The 19,042-nt window shown below is 36.7% G+C and overlaps 1 protein-coding gene and 1 long non-coding RNA gene across 2 annotated transcripts in view; both read left to right on the top strand.

Annotated features, from left to right (window-relative positions):
* The first annotated feature begins 220 nt into the window (after positions 1–220).
* LOC139709599 (uncharacterized) lies at positions 221–5,743 on the top strand. Its single transcript, XR_011709409.1, has 4 exons — positions 221–344; positions 556–726; positions 3,548–3,739; positions 5,713–5,743. It is a non-coding gene; the product is annotated as an uncharacterized lncRNA (long non-coding RNA).
* A 13-nt stretch (positions 5,744–5,756) lies between these two features.
* Positions 5,757–19,042, top strand: part of LOC139709602 (uncharacterized) — a 49,449-nt gene continuing 36,163 nt past the window's right edge. Inside the window, exons 1-8 of the mRNA XM_071621562.1 lie at positions 5,757–6,150; positions 7,603–7,824; positions 10,183–10,302; positions 11,103–11,311; positions 15,000–15,084; positions 16,399–16,635; positions 17,580–17,693; positions 18,226–18,477. Of these exons, the coding sequence (XP_071477663.1) occupies positions 5,787–6,150; positions 7,603–7,824; positions 10,183–10,302; positions 11,103–11,311; positions 15,000–15,084; positions 16,399–16,635; positions 17,580–17,693; positions 18,226–18,477 (1,603 nt within the window). The 5' untranslated portion in view covers positions 5,757–5,786. The remainder of the gene's footprint in view (positions 6,151–7,602; positions 7,825–10,182; positions 10,303–11,102; positions 11,312–14,999; positions 15,085–16,398; positions 16,636–17,579; positions 17,694–18,225; positions 18,478–19,042) is intronic.

Here is a 19,042-nt window from a genome sequence, read left to right as displayed (position 1 = left end):
GGTATCCATAGTCATGAGTTAACAACCTGCGAAATCATTAATCTTGTTCCCCTGATTGAAAAATGACTAACCTCTCATTTGTCTTGCTCTTACAGAAATTTGCTACTTTCCCTGTCTTCTTCTTCGGATGGGGAAAATGACCTTTAACCTCTCCTATTTGCAATGTTTGTTTTTTTTTTTCAGAGAATCGCTACTTTCCGTATGGCGTTCAACAAGGAGACTTTGACATTCTCACCTCCTTCTTCTCGAGATTTTTCTCGAGATTTTTCGGGTTTACCTGGTGGACCGTGACCATTGACACTGGAATACCAATTGGATATGCAACTACTTACTCTCGCATAACGGTAGGCAAAGGAGGCTTCGGTTCTTTTTCGTGAACACTTTAATAGGACAACATTTTGCTATTTCTTTTCGAAAGAATGTATTTGAAATAGTGTTTGTAATGAATTCCTCTGAGGCTACTATGCAAGCTTACCACTGTGCATTTCGTTAAATACTAATTTGCCATAATATTGATCGACTTATTTTCTGTTTCCTTTTCTTTCCAATGCCTAGTTTTTCTCAACCGGAGCAATTCAGTTCTGGGAAAACTCTTCGCCACGCATATTTCAGTTCTTTAACCCATCGATCTATACTTACACAGACCAAATCTTTTTCAATCCGTCCGTAACTGTGTTCGGAGCCATAGCTGACGTCAGACTGGGCACGCCAAGAATAAACTTTCAGGTATGTTTTGACATTAAAGTCCTTGATGGGTGTATAATGGACTGACTCATATAGCATTTTACCCACTGTGATGTCTTTTGGCAGCGCAGCGGTTCAAACAAATACTTTTGTCATTAAAGTTTAATGCGAAGCTGGACGTCATGTGTACTCTGCATAAGATCTGCGTAAAATATTGAATTTTTAGTTTGAAGGAGTACGGATGGCCATACATTCCTTACTAGAGCCAAGGTAGTATCCTTGGCCCTCTTCTCTTTTTGATTTATGTCATCAATGTTATCAATTCATCTTAATTTTTTCGTTTTGTAATGTACGCTGACGATATTGACGATATTGATATTATAAATTCACATTCAGATCAGAAAATGCATAACCAAATTATTAATGAAAAAGTGCAATCTTCGTGCAATTGGATACAAATGAATATTATTTAATAAAACGAAGTGTATGATTTTCGAATCCCCCAGAAGACAGATACAATTTCATCGAAACTTTTCTATAAAAATTGATAATGATAAGGTTGAAAAGGTTGCCTCAATAAACTTTTTAGGGGTGTATATTGACGAAAACTTATCCTGGAATAACCAGATAAATTATGTCCATGGAAAAATTAGTGTCGCACTTGGTATGATGTTCAAGCTTCGCTCGTTAATCTCGAAAAATACACTGTTCATCGCTCTAAAAACATCCGGGTCAGTTGGGTCTGTTGGGGCCACACTCCGTTCCGGGTCAGAAATGACAATGACAATGACATTCAGAGTCATGGATTGGGTCAGGGTGACCCCATTCCGGGTCTTCATGACCAAATTCCAAGTTAGTTTTGACCTGGAACGGAGTGTGACCCCAACGGATCCTTTTCCGGGTCACTTCTGACCCGGATGTTTTTAGAGTGATGTTTTGCAATGCTTTTATCTTGCCGTGCTTAGACTATTAAATCTCGTCTGGTCAGGGACTAGCAGCGACAATTAATGATCCTCCAAAAGAAAGTAATTTGCCTCTGTACAAATTCCCTAAATCTTGCCCACACTCCTCCATTATTGAAGGACTTGTAAACGTTCAATTTTTGAGACAGAATTTCATTTAAACTTGGTATTTTCATGTATAAATATGTTCGCTCAGTCTTGCCTGATATATTCAATAATTATTTTTCTCCACATGCCATGAAACATTCTCTTAATATTAGAAATAAACAATGTTATATTTTACCATATCATCGACTGAAAATCAGACAGTCCAACTCAATAAAGTACAAAAGGGTTAAATTGTAGAACTTGTTAAGCACGAAACTGAAAACCGTTATCACATTGAATCTTTTTATGACTCAATACACGCAGCTTATCATTAATCTGTATTATTTAATGCTTATCATATATGAATGAATGATGGAAATTGTGCGATTATGACACAAACCTTTTACAATTATCCTGCATGTTTGTTTTTTAGTGTACTGTATTAGTTCAGTCGTTGTTTTGTTTCGTGTTTTCTGTTCTATATCAATGTATTGTAAAATTGTAACGGTCTTTAATTTTAGTTCTATTTTTAAGTACATTTTGACCTATATGTTTCATTCAAAACTGTGATTTTAAACTTTATTGTTAAGGAAATCTCAATTTTCAAGCCCTAGGTTTTTCTTTTCAATTTCCTTCTTTATGAAATGAATAGATTGAATTGAATTGAATTGAATTGAATTGAATTGAATTGAATTGAATTGAATTGAATTGAAATTGAAATTGAACTTGAAATGAACTTGACATGAAGAAGTACGCATAGCCTGCATGACGACGGGTGGAACATACATATTTCTGGATAGATGCAGTATACGTACGTGCCTCTGTCAAATGACAGATGTGTTCCAACACGCCCATTATGTTTTGTAAATTGAATGTTATTATAATGAATTGTTGAAGATTGATGTGGGCCATGGAGTCAAATGGTGGGGGTCAGGGGTCGAGTGATATTCTTTTAGTTTTGAATGATTGTTAAAATATTGTTTCTTAGGGCAACCTGTGGGGGCTCACATGCATACGGGCAATAAAAATGTCTTTACTTTTGTGTGCCCTGACCCTCATGTTGTCTCCATTAATTTCATTTTCATTTTGAGTAACATTTACAGTACAATGTATCCCTTTGTAATGTTTATTCTGCTCATTGTTTCATGTTTATGTTGGTGATATGTATCCCATACTAGTATTCTTTGCCTGGTAGAATAATGATTATGACGATAGTAATAATAACAATGATGATGATGATAACAATAACAACAATAACAGTAATAATGATAATAATAATAATATAGTAGTAATAATAACAACATTAATGAAGATCGATAATGCGAGTTGTCATATTTTCACATTTTAAATCGACAGCTCCATGTTTGTTTGTAGAATTTATTGTGGTATTTAAAGAGATAAACCAATAATCTGAAGAAAAAAACAACAACCCGAAACAGTAATTACACTGAACAAGGATGAGGACAAAGGAGGTTGACATATTGCAGAAATGTGGCAGTGGTCTTATAGGTGTACAATACCACTTGCTGAGACGAGCAAGTTCACATGTATAGAATGTAGGTATGCTTTAGTCTTTTGCTCTTCTTTCTTATTGAGCCTCCTCTCATGCATTCTTAAGGTGAGGCTTCAATGTCATCATCCTCGTTCATTGTGATTTGTTATAAAGTTGAAAATATTATAATTCCTTTTCCCAATAACTCTAAGTTCTGAAACTCTAATTATACTCTAGCCAGTTTATAGTTGTTTAAAATTTAAAGTAAAAAATCATCCGTAGGTCGATCTGCTTTTATATTCACTTTTCCACGAATCAAAAGGTTTATGATGGCAGAACTGTGCAGTCATCGGCATTCATCAATATTCGAGAGCGGATCAATGATTTGCTTGGTCGAGCCACAATCAGTCCGCCAGCAAAATTTTCATCAAGTGCTTTCTCGGATGGAATTGATTACATAATCCAAATAACATGGGAGGATATCCGGCCCTTTGGATCTGCTTCAAGCGACGAGGTAACATTTCTGGTGTTTTGTGATAAGTTTCTCTTTCTGTCTCCCCCGTATCTCTGACAATAGAAAAAAAAAAACAATTATATGGATTCAGATGCTTAGATACAAATAGTCTGTGAAGACTACACGTGAAAAAAAAAAAAGTAATGATGACGTTATGCTTCGTTTACACCTTCTTCCCGGCGGCCATGGCATTCTCGTCTGCCAGAAACGTATAGCGCCGTTAGGTAGTTGGGACATTCTCATGTTCCCCCTCCGTATTCTAGATATCCATGCAGAACCAAATAGGTCCTAAGAAAATGATTTCACTTCTTTTCTTTGGATCATTTTTCTTACTTTTGATTTCATCCATGTCAAAACCGATTTTCATCCAACAAACTGTAAATTAGTCCTAGTATTGTATATTCTGTATTGTGTTTTCTACTTTCCTCGTTAAAAGATAAAGATCTGCAATTTAATCTCAACTAAAACTACCATCCCTTGAAGTGAAATTGATGGCATTCCAGCATAATTTTGTCACTGTGCTTCGACAAAATGGATGAAGAGTATGTTATTTCTGGAAGACAAATATAACAGCGAAATGACACACACATACACACGAATACAAAGCAATGATTATCTGAACTTATGATTCGTAACTTCGTGGGCTAAATTCTTAGTGATTTTTGTAACATGCCAGTTCATTACATCTTCCATTTTGCAAAGTATACAAGAAAGTTGTAAAAAAAAATCCAGCGAGCTGTCATCAAAATAGGCGCAACATGAATAGAACGGAGATCTCATTTCATTTCATTAAGCACGGCACGTAATTCAGTCCGGAGACTGTTCTTCGGATCAAACACAACATACATATGTCAGAAATCAGTTTAATGAGCAGTACTGTCAGATTGTATGTAGTTTGTTTATCATAGACTTTTACATAGACATCTTTTCTGCTTTTTTATGATTGTGGACTAGTGAATTGAAGTTCCTGCTGAAAGGGTTTTTAAACTCATTTTGTACATAAGTGGTTTGACTGTCTTACCCCATTTCAGTCACTGGTTTGATATATTGTCCTTTTTTCATTACATTGTGTTTTTAATATCGTACATTGATCGAGTTATTACTGATTTTATCAGGACGTTTTGCTCCTTTTAACTCTGACTGTAAATATGTTTGTATTTTTTTTATAACTATATTTGTGCATGATGATTTTATGTATTTATATATTTGGATTGTATAGGACATTGATGTAAAGCAGCACTCGCCTGCTGATCTTGTTATCCTGTCAAAATATGTTGAAAATATATAAAATGAATAAATAAATGAATAAATAAGTAAGGGAAATAAAAAAACAAAACTCAAGCAAAAACAAAATAAAACAAAGAAACCAGACAGACATGGTGATGAAACTACCGCAAGACAATTAATACTTTCAAGCACCGTCATTCTCCGCCACGATTTTTTTTTTCAAAAGACAGGCTTCGAATTCGTGATCACATGTTTAGCAGTCTTGAGCCGTGCGTGCTCACTGCACCACAGAGTGACGACTTACTTTAATGTATTACAGATCAGCGTACGCGCTTGCGTAACCATATCTATTATCTAAGTGGGGGCACTGTGGCATGGTGGATAAGACTCCGACTCCCGATCGGAGGACCGGAGTTCGAATCCCGCCCAGTGCTTACGTCCTTGGACAAGATGCTTTTACCCGCCATGTCCCTCTCGACCCAGGTGTATAAATGGGTACCTGCCACTCCTGGCAGCGCTAGAGTAATGATGATTGCAGGGCCCTCTGGTAGAGCAGTGGTAACCCTGAAGAGGCTACCTTGGGTAAATAAGACATTATTATTATTATTATTATTATTATTGATTATTATTATTATTATTATTATTATTATTATTATATTATTATTATTATTATTATTATTGTTGTTGTTATTATTATTATTATTATTATTATTATTATTATTATTATTATCTTTTCTCTTTTTCAGACTGCCACGTATCAGGCTATCATCTTCACAACGGCGTCCACACTGCAGCCTTAGCGATCTACGAAGAGGGAAGTATGAATTGGCGTGCTCAATCAAAGCCAGTGCCTGCACGATTCGGTTACAACATCAGAATCTCAAGGTTTAACTTGTTTCTGTCCCGTTCTGCAAGTTACCGTCCCGACCTACTTGACGGAAGCATCGGTTTAAAAGGTGTACAATTGTTCGACTTAGACGCTAATCCCTCGGACTACATTAATCCACGAGCCTACTGTCTGAACTGGTACAACAAAGCTCGAGGGCCACTCATTCACCAGTTTTTCCACCAGCCATGTCCGTGTTCGGTATTTCAGGCTATTTTCGACTTCCGTTTTACTTCTTGCAATTACGCCTACAGTTTTCAGACAGGCGTGTCGACTTCCCAGCTAACTAACTTCAATCGTAAGTAACCATGTATAAACGTAGTAAACCAATGCATCTGTAATCACATCTCTGAATCGAGCTTTTGTACACTCTAAAAACACTGACAATGTGTCTCCTTACTGTATACCAGCTGCAAATAGCATACCACAAACAGTTGTGTCCCAAACACGATTACTAAGCCTTATCCTCCATTCACGCAATTGTCGATGTACTCTTTGAATGAACACACTGTTGACCTAAGCTCTCATTCTTCAATCGTCTTTGGGTGGTCAGTGAAAGAAGAATCAGAGTGGAAAACAATACTGTCTAGACCATGATTGGCATACGTGAACATAGATTTAAAAAGACAAAACGGAAATATTTTGACGATAAAACGTGACGTCAGTTTACTTTAATACTATAAACGGAAGTGGATATTTGACTCAATTAGCCTGAAATGCTTTTCAGAAATTTACATTTTGCAATAATTATCTCCTTTTAAGTTGTAGTTGTGCCCGTTGAAATTCTGCATTATTTCATTTTTCATCGATAAAATAAGCGACAGATTATAATAATGTATCGTGTTTGCAGCTCTTTGCGATCTTGCAATTTGAAAAGTTGCACTGACAGTTTGAACAGCACAGGCGATTTCCTGTTCACCTAGGCCTCCTAAACCTTAACATTACTATGACATGTTGATTTATTTTCTCATGCCGAAAGGGAAAAATTCCGCTAGTATACTTCTTTCAATGTCTTCGAAAGACACTTATTTGTGTATGTGTGTGTGTGTGTGTGTGTGTGTGTGGTTTTTTGTTTTTTTTTGGGGGGGGTTTGATTATTTGTAATCATTATATTCATTTATTATTTTTTTCGCGATACAACAGCATTATAAACCACGAACTATGTTTTTCATTTTTATGTGATTGCATGTAATGTATATATATATGATTATCATTATTATTATATATATATATATATATAATATATATATATATATATATATATATATATATATATATATGTGTGTGTATATGTGTGTGTGTGTGGTGGGATGATGCTGATATTTTTACCGAACGCTTTTGTCATCTTATAGGATGAATGATAATAATCGAGAAAATAATAAAGACAGAAAAAGTTGCACGATGCCGGCTAGTGGTTGAAGCTTTTCACCTCGGGTCTACGTCAGCTCTAACAATGTCTGTTTACACGAAATGGAATAGAGGTCTTGAGCATAACAAATCATATGGAGAATATGTAATGAACATTATACATTGGGTACAGCTTCAGCATGAGTTTTAGCAGAAAGTTTATACCACTAGCCGGCATCGTACGACATGTTCCGTCTCAATATTGATGAAGAGTTCCTCTTTGCTCACAACCAACATTGTGCTCTCCATAGCTGATAATTAAGAAGTGGTAGCCCTACAAAGTTGGATTACCTTTCTTTCTTTTTTTGATACGCACTGTATATATAATATATTTCAATTCCAGCACCGTTCTACCTATTCCTGAGGAGTTTCTCCTTCTTTGGGTTCATACCTTTCAATGGCTGCTTCCAACCGCGGTGGCCCCTTCTCGGACAGGGGTATCGATGTACCTACAGCTGGTGGCTCCGGAGAGGATATAGCGGCTTCTGGCGGTCCAGTCACTTTCAGTCGGTCTTACCATTCAACGGACGCTTCCGACTATACAGCGACTTCTTGAGATGGATTGGTAAGAACTCACTACAGGGAAAATCAATGAATGACCACATTGCTGTGTGTACTTGCTACTATGTTTATTCATTCATACAATTATTAGCTTAAAGGGATAGTACAGTATTGGTGGAAATGAGAATTGGGCTTTTAACTTTTTGCGAGATACCAAAAAAAAGAAGCACTTACGAAATAGTACAGAGCATACCATTTTAAGAGAAATTCAAAGTTTATTTGATGAAATTCGAGTTTGGAATAACTGAAACATCCAAAAACAAAGTAAAACTAAGCAATCGTAATAAAGTGTGGGTCCCCACTTTACTAGAATCACTGTTTTAGATATCGCAGCCATTTCAAAACCAATTTTCATCAAATAAACGTTGAATTCCTCATGGAATTACATACTCTCTCATATTTCATGGGAGGTTTCCCATTATCTCACCCAAAAATGTTAGAAACCTGAAATTAGGTCTCAACCAAAACTATAAGATCCCTTTTTCCCTTTAACCAGAGGATTCGTTGTTGCTGTTGTCATTTGAGAAAGAGACAATTAAATAGCAATATCAAATGATTTTCGGGAAAATTGGTTGGAAATGCGATTTTATCAGATCGCAGGACTACCAATGCCTTCTCAAAACAGTGTCGTTTTTTGTAACCCCCTTCCCCACCCCCCCACACACATTACGCAAATTAAACCCTAATTTTTTAAATTGCTTGGCATGCTTGGTGAGCTATTGGAAGCGGTGACGTCACAGAGTCACATTGATTACATGCACTTCAATAACGGGGAGCTCGCTCGAGCAAGCTAACGATCGGCTGTGCTGCGAGACAGGTGAGCCGAACGTTTATGAGCACATGTATAGGGTAAACCAAGGAGGTGCTAGGCGAGCTAACAGCCTGGTCGTGATTGCATGTTTTGGTCTGCCGGCTTACGCGGTGAGTTGAGCACATTCTACAAGGGGTTTAGTGTATTTGCTTTGTACTAGGATTCTGTTTAGGCCCTAATGTAAAGCATACAGGCAAAACTAGGTGACTGTACATTAGTTTCCCCCCCCCCCCCCCCAACAAAAAAAAAAAAAAAAAATCAGAAATGCAATTGGGCCAAAACTGAATAGCTGCATTATTATACTGAGTATGAATTCCTCTTCAAACTGCATTTTGGTTGGAAGATGAAAGTTTTTCTCGCGGAATTTGAAGGGACTAAAATGTGATTGGGTGCATGTACAGAAAATATGTGATTTTCTTTTTTTAGTAAAAAGAACTCGTAGTCTGGCTTTGCGAACCCGTGGACAGGGTTTGAGCTGACCCCACCCCCACCCCCTTGGAAATTTGATGAATGAAAGGGTATATCTTACTTTTTCAGGATAGTGAAGATGAAACACCTTATTTCTGCCAGCTATTTAAAAGATTTTTTTGAATTTTGAACTTTAACACACGTCTCTATGGGGAATATCCATGTGAGCCCTATACGCTACCCTCGAATAGCATTTGGGGTGAGCGCACAATACATTGAGCGATTTGGCTTGAAATTTTAGCGCGACTAGGGCCGAGCTTGCGAGCATTTAAAAAGATCATTATCAATAATTATTACTTCCCTGTAGGCCTGGTTATTATTTTTTTTAGACGATTGAAGCGCTCCTTTAACGTTTTATATTTTCTACATTCACGTGAAAAGGCTTATGCATCATCTTAAGGTCACCCTTATAGCAGATTACAACTCATACAAGGAAAATCAGTCTCATCTACTATAATCTACACTCATACTTTCACACAGACAACACATTTCCATCTGCTGGTATGTCGCTGTGGTCTCACCGTGCACTGGATGCATGTGTGTGTTTTATCTATACGTTTGTTAACACATTAAATTCATCGTTCAAAATTTTTGTTTTCTTGCCATATTTATTATAAAGCTTACGTACTCAAAGGGGCCCATCCACAATCGCTGCTTCCAGGCCCTGGGTTCGAACCTCTAATCAAAAATAGGGGCTACTGTATTGCTGTTTCGCTTTATAATGTCATCACATAAGTATTTTTTGTGTGTGTTTTGCTTTGTTTTGTTTTGTTTTTTGTTTGTTTGTCTGTTTATTCATTTGTTTGCTTGTTTGCTTGTTTGTTTGTGTGCTTGTTTTTCCTTTTTTTTGGGGGGGGGGTGGATAAATTGAACTTGAACTTGATGTGATAGAGTATCGGTACCGAAGTTAATGGCTGTGATGATACATCGACGATGTATTGATGATGTATTGATGATGTCCAAGTCTTTTCGTTACCGTGGGTTGGGACCAGGTGCGGGCATAAACATTTGAGCAAGGTCGAATCGACATCACACTTTGGTGCATGTCGTATCTCTGTCACTTTAAATCTTTCTTCTGCACAGAGAACGATGTGCTCCCGCAGTATTTCTGCTGCAGTCGCTCGGGAAACCAGCGCTTCTGCAGAATGTACGAGAGCCTAAGGCCGCCCTCTACGTGCCGATTCTACAGAAATCCATTCATCGGTGAGTTCAAGACCATATTGGTCACATTGAGAGCACCCCCTCGATTTCTCAACGAAAATGCTTTTAAGTGATGGCAAATAGCCCAATGATTTATAGATAAAAGATGTTGTGTAGAGTGGTATAAAGATGTAATGTGTTGAATTTCATTTGTTTTAGGGGCCGCTCTGAGTAGTCGGGTGTAAACAAACATCTAATGGAGATATCCAAGCGCTCATGGGATGGAGTTATACAACATCCTGACCCTTGGGAGGCTTGGCTCTCTTTTGGGATAGTGACGTCTATCCAGTTTGCAATCAAAGAAGAAGTCCAAAGAATATAGTTTAGGAGGAAAACATTCTCTCACCTATGGCTGAAGAAAAATAATGTCCTCATTGTTCTCATCATCTATTAAAAAAAAAATATATATATATATAATTATTATTATCATCATTATTATTATTATTATTATTAGTAGTAGTAGTAGTAGTAGTAGTATTATCGTTGTTATTATAAATGGTATCTTTATCCAACAAATCATTGATCGCAGCCAGAGGCTGAATTACAAATGACTTTACAAAAGTGGAAAATATAAATACACAGTATTACATAAGTATACAAATGTAAAAATCAAAATAACACTCAGGCTCATACAAAACAAGAACAATTCGACAAAAAAGAAAACCCTCAGACACTGCATACAAAAGAAAATAATGAAAGTTTGAATTGACGTGGACCTCTGACCCTAAAGTTACCAAAACAATCACTGCCAATCAGTACATAAACATATATATAATATGTTTATTTATTTATTTAAACGACAGCATGGTTCTTCGGTGACCCCCACATCAACACTCTGGACAACCGGGGATACACGTTCAACGGTCTGGGCGAGTACGTCATGCTCGAGTACACCAATGGTAACCCCTTCGTCCTTCAGGCAAGAATGGGGAAGGCCTTCGATGAAAAGGGCCAGGAGTTAGACACGGGTACAGTCTTCACTGGCTTCGCCGCTGGCCAAGGGGGAACAACCGTACGTTTGTTTGTTTGTTTGATTTTCTGTTTGTATGCTTTAGCTGTTTCCTCTCTTACCCCCCCCCCCATTTTATTATTATCATTATTGTTATTATTATTGTTATTTAAGTACTTATTTATTTATTCATTTATTTATTTATTTATTTATTTATCTATCTATTTTTGGGGGTCGAATGGAATGGGAGATGGGCAAGTGAGAAGGATCACCGGGGGAAGGGGGAGTGGAGGTTCAGTGCAGAGGCAGCAAAACGTTTCTGAGTTTTTGGGGGAGGGTTGTTGCCGTTGTTGGGTTAAAGGTCAATGATATAATCTCATACGAGTATTTCCAAACTTAACTTGAAGAAAGTGAAAGAAAAAGAAAATCTTAAACTAGTCTTGCCGACCTAAAAATGCATGTCATTTTCTGGCCTTCTGGGAAACAAACCTGTGCGACTTTTTAAACGTTGTTATGCATGTTCACCATTTTCAAATTTATATATAGGCCTTGATATATATATATATATATATATATATATATATATATATATATATATAAATGAATAACAGCAATAAATAGTTTCTGCTCGGAGTCCTAAGAAAGTATAGATTCACAACTGTAGGTCAATATAAACTCCGTTGGAGACGTAAATTTGACGAATTTTCGCCCATAGGGCTTTGTGTTTGTGCGCATCTTGTTATGGACGCGCTACCATCACAGTGACGACGCATCTTTTATTTTGATCTGCTTCAAAATAAAGTGTCAAATGTATTGCCTTGACAAAGCCCTATGGGCGAAAATTCGTCAAATTTACGTCTCCAACGGAGTTTATATTGACCTACTGTTGTGAATATATATATATATATATATAGAGAGAGAGAGAGAGAGAATGATATACCTTATATATAAATAAATATATATATATATATATATATATATATATATGTATATATATATATGCATTTATATATGTATATATATAATCTAAATTAATGAATAAAGAAATGCGTATGACCACATTACTGGCTGAAAGTATGATGCATGGCATTTTTATGCCTCCGCCACGAAGTGGTGCCGGAGGCATTATGTTTTCGGGTTGTCCGTCCGTCCGTCCTTCCGTCCGTCCGTAATGAATTTTGTGGACAAGGTAACTATCAAAACCTGTTGAGGTATCCTAATGAAACTTGGCATGTATGTGTATTAGGGGGTGAAGTTGTGCCTATCAACTTTTGGGTGCACATGCTCAAGGTCAAAGGTCAAAAGGTCAAGGTCAAATACATAAAATTTCACTATTTCCACTATATCTATTGAATGCCTGAAGATATTTTCTTGAAACTTAGTGTATACATGTATTACCCAATTAAGATTCTCTGGTGAAAGTTTGGGTCATGAGGTCAAAGGTCAAAGGTCAAAAGGTCAAGTAAGAATATTAAAACTTCTTTTTTTTTCTCCGTACCTTGGAAAATTGTTCAAGGTATCTTTATGGAATATAGTATATACATGTACTGACTGGAAGTGATTATCTAGAGAATGTAGAGTTCATGGGGTCAAAGGTCAGGGGTCAAAGGTCAAGTGCAACACTTCAAAATTTTACTATTTCCTTCATATTTATGCAATGCCAGCAGGGTTATTTTTTTTTTTAACACTTGGTGTATGCATGTGTAACCTAATAGAAATTCTCTGGAAGTTTTTTTTTTCTTCTTTTTTTGCCTCAAAGGTCAAAAGGTCAAAGATCAAGTGAAAGTGCTGAACTAACTTTTTCCTCCATATCTCGGAAGTGGCTCAAGTTATCTTGAAACTTAGTACATATTATGTATGTTCTACCTGAAAGTGATTATCTTATGAATTTTAGGGTCAAGGGCCAGATGAAAATGGTAACAATTTACTATTCAATTCAGAAATTGCACTTTTTCTCCACACCTGTACCTTGAAAATTACTCAATGCCTAAATGTATGAATGGGTCAAAGTCAAGTTAAAGTCCTTAAATCCCTAGATACATGCTCTCCTATTCATCCAATTAAACCTAGGGTACATGCAGGTAATATGAGACTATTAAGCTCATTTGCATAAATGGCATGAAGATGCATACAGAGAAACCCATCAAACTTTGTTTTTGGGAATTAGCAACTATTCATCCTTCCTTTTATATAGCATTTGCACCAATCAAATATTTTTGTTGACAGTTAATATGCAAATTATGACATCATCGCAGAAGTCTCATGTTACCTGCATGTGCAGGTAATATGAGACTGTGCATGGCAGACATTGTGTCAATGTTAAAATGACAATCTTATGTCTTAAATTCATGACTTTTTTCTATTGGTGTTGTTTGACTATTTAATTTTAATAGATATCATATGAATATTGTCTAAAACTGAGACAAATAAGACAATTTTAAGCCAAAAAATTGATTTTAAGCATGAAACGCCATTTTCCGTGTGTTTGTACACAAATCTCAGAAATTCTCAAATTTGACGCCGACATGAGATTTCATTACCGACATGAGATTATTACGGAAAGGTCTTTTACTTTTATTTTTACAAAATAGGTATCAAATGTTGCACAAAAGTTCAAAGAAAAAAAGATAATCCTGATGGGCATTTTATTATATTTTATTCTTCTTCTTTTTTTTTTTTGCAACAGAGCTAGGCCTGGCCTAGCTCAGTTGCAAAAAAAAAAAAATTGAATAAAAAATAATAAAAACCGCGGAAATATCACACAAAACGTTGAGACCTCGGTCTCTTATGGTTAAAACTATGAAAATTGTGAATTCAAATGTTTGAAGCAATCGTGTACAGTATCTAACACATATAAAATAACACTTAAACTAAAGATTATAGCACACCAAATTAATTGTGGCATTAATTTGGAAGCACCCTATCTAAAGTACACAAATATTAATTTACATACATGTTCATGTAGCTGTGTGTTGTACTTTGTGATACATTTTTTATATACTTTGAATATAAAAAACTGTCAGAGAAGAAAATGAGGTATTTTGATGTTGGCTTCTATCTAATTAGGCAAGTCAGTTGAAATCAGAGACGTCAATAAAACCTGTCCGCCATATTGACGTCTCATATTACCTGCAGCTTGTTGGGTCTTGTTGGTCCCCTTTGAAGCCATATAACACATATTTAGTACAGTACATAGACCAAAACACACTTTCTTTGGTTAAACCAATCAATGAGCTAACGTAAAATGCAAAGAATTGATTTCACACACAATAACTTTACTTACACCAGTGTAATTGTTGAAATGTCAAATCTTATATCAAGGCTAAAAAATACTGTAATTTTTACATATCTTTTCAGTATTTGGTGATATTCTCTTCAAACTTTCAGTCAGCGAGCAGGAAAATCATCAAGAACTAAGCACAGTGATGATATAAAACTATAGATGGCGCTATATGCATTTTGGAAGTGGTTCAGGTGGAGTAATAAGGGTTTTTAAGTCACGCGTGCCATATTACCTGCAGTCTCATATTACCTGCATGTACCCTAGGTCAAGGAAGGTGAACATTCAACACATTTGTGACAAACTTGTCATTTCAATATTTTGCCAATTTTGTGAAAATGTAATCACACATTGTCCACATGTACTATCTAGACCTATTGGGAAAATCATGCATTATGGCGGAGGCATACCAGTCGCCAGAGCGACATTTCTAGTCATACCTGTTTCGTTTTAATCTTTCTCTCATAACAGCTTCGCATAACTCTGAATGCAGAGCGAACGGAAATGCTAATACAAGTCAACGAATCCTTTGTTGATCTGGAAACTCTACGAGCAGGTGAGTTTATTTGGTAAATAATTAAGACAAAATGCAGGTCAAAAATAGATTTATCTCTAAGAATATTTTCTTTCATATTCCACATACTTAGAATCTTGTTAAAGGATTGGAATTTGTAAGTGAACGTACCCGAAGCCCTTAGGATAGTGTATAACCCTACCTAGGATAGGTCTTAACTCCCTGTCTCTATCTACACTTAACGTTAGATCTGCAGTTTTCATGTTTGTTTGTTTGTTTGTTTTACTTAGTCTAACTAGCTGACAGTGTGTTGTTCGTCCCCACGTCCTGTTCCCGAGAGTTATTTCTTTTTAGATTTTTTTTTTTTCAGATATGGAATAAAATGGGAATAAAGATATGGAATAAAAACCAGATAATCAACTTTTGGTTTCAGGCAGTGAGACAAACTATCTCTTCCTCGGCGATCTGAATGTGTACGCCATCTTTTCTCAGCAGCGCTACAGATAGATAAAGCTACAACAAGATCGCCCCGGAAGTGATAGTTTGTCCCATCACTTCACCAACGTCGATTATTTGCTTAGTAGCTGTCGTTGTGTCCTTTAAGATGGGGAAAAAAGGTATAGTACACGTAAACTCTGAAGTGTTACTACTTTGTTGCTGTTTTATTATGTACTATTAACATGTCCAAGTGATCAATGTGATGAGTGTGAGCGTGATTTTTATATTTTAGTAAAGTCAGAAAAAATGCAGTTTTCCCACTTAAGCTTTAAATATGAGGAGATATCACTAATTTTCCTCAGTAAACCATAACTGTAGATTATTTACTGAAAGGTATTTATTGAATAACATCCCTTGCAGTCCGTAGGCTGAATTGCTGACATCTTACAAGGATCAGCATAAATTCATTCAATTATATACCATACAAACATACATTAAAAATATTAACTATTGCACAATAAAGTTAACTTTTACCATTAACAAAACAAAAAACAACAGATATTTCAATTACAAATTCTAACACCTCTGTTCTTGTTTTTATAGATAGTCTCTATTTTTTATACAAATTACCTTACTAAAAATCAACTTCCCCTTCACCAGCTTCTCTTTTTCCCTCCTTATAAAGTAGAAACAAGTTTATTACAACTATTGTTTATTTTTGTTTATTTAACAATACTTAACATTGATTATACTGAATAAATTTTCACATTGTTGCACTAAAGATGGGTCGTTCATCTGCATTATTGTAAATGAAAGCTCCGATCTTTAAAAGATGAAGTCGACTTGAAACATAATAACATTTTGAAACATTTTGAAACACACCCGCCTGGGTCTGGCACACTCTGGTCTTCCTAACAGACGGATTCAATTCCACCGATGATGACTTCTCGCTCTCATTCGTGAGCGACGATGACGGCTCAAACTCGACTGAAGACACCACCACCAACAACAACAGCACGAGCGTGGAGGCGTCCTTCATCTACGCTGGTCAGACGCCCACGGGATTCACGGTCACGTTCAATCAGGGAGTTCTCGACGTGACCATGTCCGTCGCACCCGACTACGCTGGAGAAGGCGTGACCAGAGGCTTACTAGGTAAGGGCATGGAAGTTGCGCACAGATGCAAGAGTAGGGAGCTTTCGCAGGCCCGACGCGGCCGGGAGTTGAGCGTGCAGTGTGTAAAATTTGCATCTGCGCATGATCAAATCCGAGAAACGTCCCGTCCTGGGGAAAACGAGTACGGTACTCGCACAAAACAACGTTCGGTCCCGATGCTGGGCAGGAGTGAGCTAGCCAGCCAGCCAGCCAATCAGCGATCTCGTAAACAGTACGCTGAGGTTGGTTGGGGATTTGTTAACTAAGCTACGTCTTCCCACGAGTTGGTCCGTGAGACAAGCATTTTGCTCCCCTTTTAGTAAGAACTCTCTCTCTCTATTGATGTTTGCTACGTCGAAGAAATACAATTGTACCTGCCGTTCCTGTTCAAGCTTGAGTCTTGAAACCAGTCTCACACTGTCACGCACTTTTCAATTCAATTCAATTCAATCATAGTTTATTTTCAATCAACGAAAATCAAGACATAGTACAAAGTATACAAGTCATGAAATGATATTGTTCAAACATTTGCAGAAGATCCATGTAATATACAAGATAAGTTATATAACAACAACAATAATTAGGAAAAACAAAGCATATATACTTCGTGGGCATGCGGAAAATAAATTCGATTATGGAAAATTGCGATCCACTAAAAAGCAAAGCTTGTGGGACGTGGATCGCTAGATGATTAATAAGTAAACAATGTATTATTCAAAATTCTTCATAACTATTACACTGTATATCTAATATAGATTGTTTAAGTCATCTGTAGAAATACACATATAGTTATTTTAAGATACGCAGGTTGGGGAAAAAATATATAATATAGTATCAATGCTAATGCCCGGACACTGTTCATTGAATCGCGTGTACCGGGAAAATATGACAAGGACAACACACTCGTTTGCACTTTCATTTGCACTTTCATTTGCACTCCCCAGGGGTTTGGAACGACGACCCATCGGACGACTTCCAGGAAAGGGACGGCGATACTCTTATGCCGGAAGCAGGACAGAACTTGACCGAAAGGGAGATATTTGAATTTGGGCAGACATGTAAGTTTATTGCCCTTAAACATGTTAAAAATGTCAGATATTATATACATAAAACGTTCTGTATGATTTGATGGCTTGACGGCAGAAATCAAACATTGACAAAATCAGTTATGAAATACTATTAGTTTCATACCTGCAATGCCCTCATAAGCCTTCCACTGACCTCCACACCAAGCTTAACTATAACTTTTTATCGGAAAAAGGAAAGAGTTTTCTTTTTACTCTTACAACATTGATGTCTTTTTTGAGGACGTTAAAAAATTACTGAAAACTTAATTTCTTCGATATTACAAACCAATTGTAAAGATTTGAGCTAGTCACATCACCTTATTTGCAGAATGGGTTTGAATGATTTATAATCGCTTGATTTTTATCACTCCAATGTCGATTTAGATAAAATTCCTGTCATAGTTATAGTTTTGTAATAGTAGTATTGGTTGTTGTTTTTGTTGTTGTAATATTGTAGTAGTAGTTGTTGTTATTGTGAACTACTTGTTTGACACACCTATCGTGTTGTTTTCTTTTTTTAAAGGGATGGTCAGTGCGAATGACTCGCTCTTCGATTATGGCAACGACTCTTGGGCGACCTACAACGACCCCAACTACACGCCGCTCTTCCTGGACGAGCTGCTGGCTAACGCCACGGACGAGCAAAGAACCGCTGCGGAAAACACGTGCCAGGGTGACAGATCCTGCCTGTTCGACTACCTTGCGGTCGGGCCGCAACTTGGCGCGAGTTCGATGGCCACCAACGCCCTGCGGGAATCAGAGAAGCAGGGCTTGGGTGAGCTATAGACGACTTGCGCCTCTTTCTTCCCGTCACCAGACCAAAATGTTTCTTTTTGAAATCGTTCGTCTGATTGTCAGTTGATGCTTTCTAGTTGTTGGTCTTTTTTTTTCGGAGGATTCCGGGGACACAAAGAGAAACTCTGACAGTATTTTTTTTTCAACTATATTGAATTTCAAAGATTATTTTTTCGTGTTCAATTTGGTAAAATGGTACCTGACATTTACACATACACCTTCTAATCGTTTTTGGCGCCTTTATCAATCCTTTACTAGTATAGCAATCCTTTACTAGTATAGCAATCTCATTATCAGTAATGGCAAAAATAGGTTTGTTTGTTTGTTTGTTTGTGTTTTTTTGGCTGCTACAAATCGTCATACTTGACAAGAGTCTGACGAGAACCACCGATATAAAAACAATTCACAACGTATACGTGTGGATGCAAAAGTATCCTTGAAAATACAATCTTAATGATAAGGAAATTTATGTTGTTTACTTACAAAGGCACTAGCATTCTGATAAGCTTAGCTAAGTTCTATGTCAAGAGTATATTGGTTGGTTT

This window comes from Diadema antillarum, unplaced genomic scaffold (genome assembly GCF_040938485.1).
Source record: "Diadema antillarum isolate AM-2024a unplaced genomic scaffold, OU_Dant_1.0 seq00001454_RagTag, whole genome shotgun sequence".
NCBI classification, from domain to species: domain Eukaryota; kingdom Metazoa; phylum Echinodermata; class Echinoidea; order Diadematoida; family Diadematidae; genus Diadema; species Diadema antillarum.
This window is presented reverse-complemented; position numbering and strand designations above follow the sequence as displayed.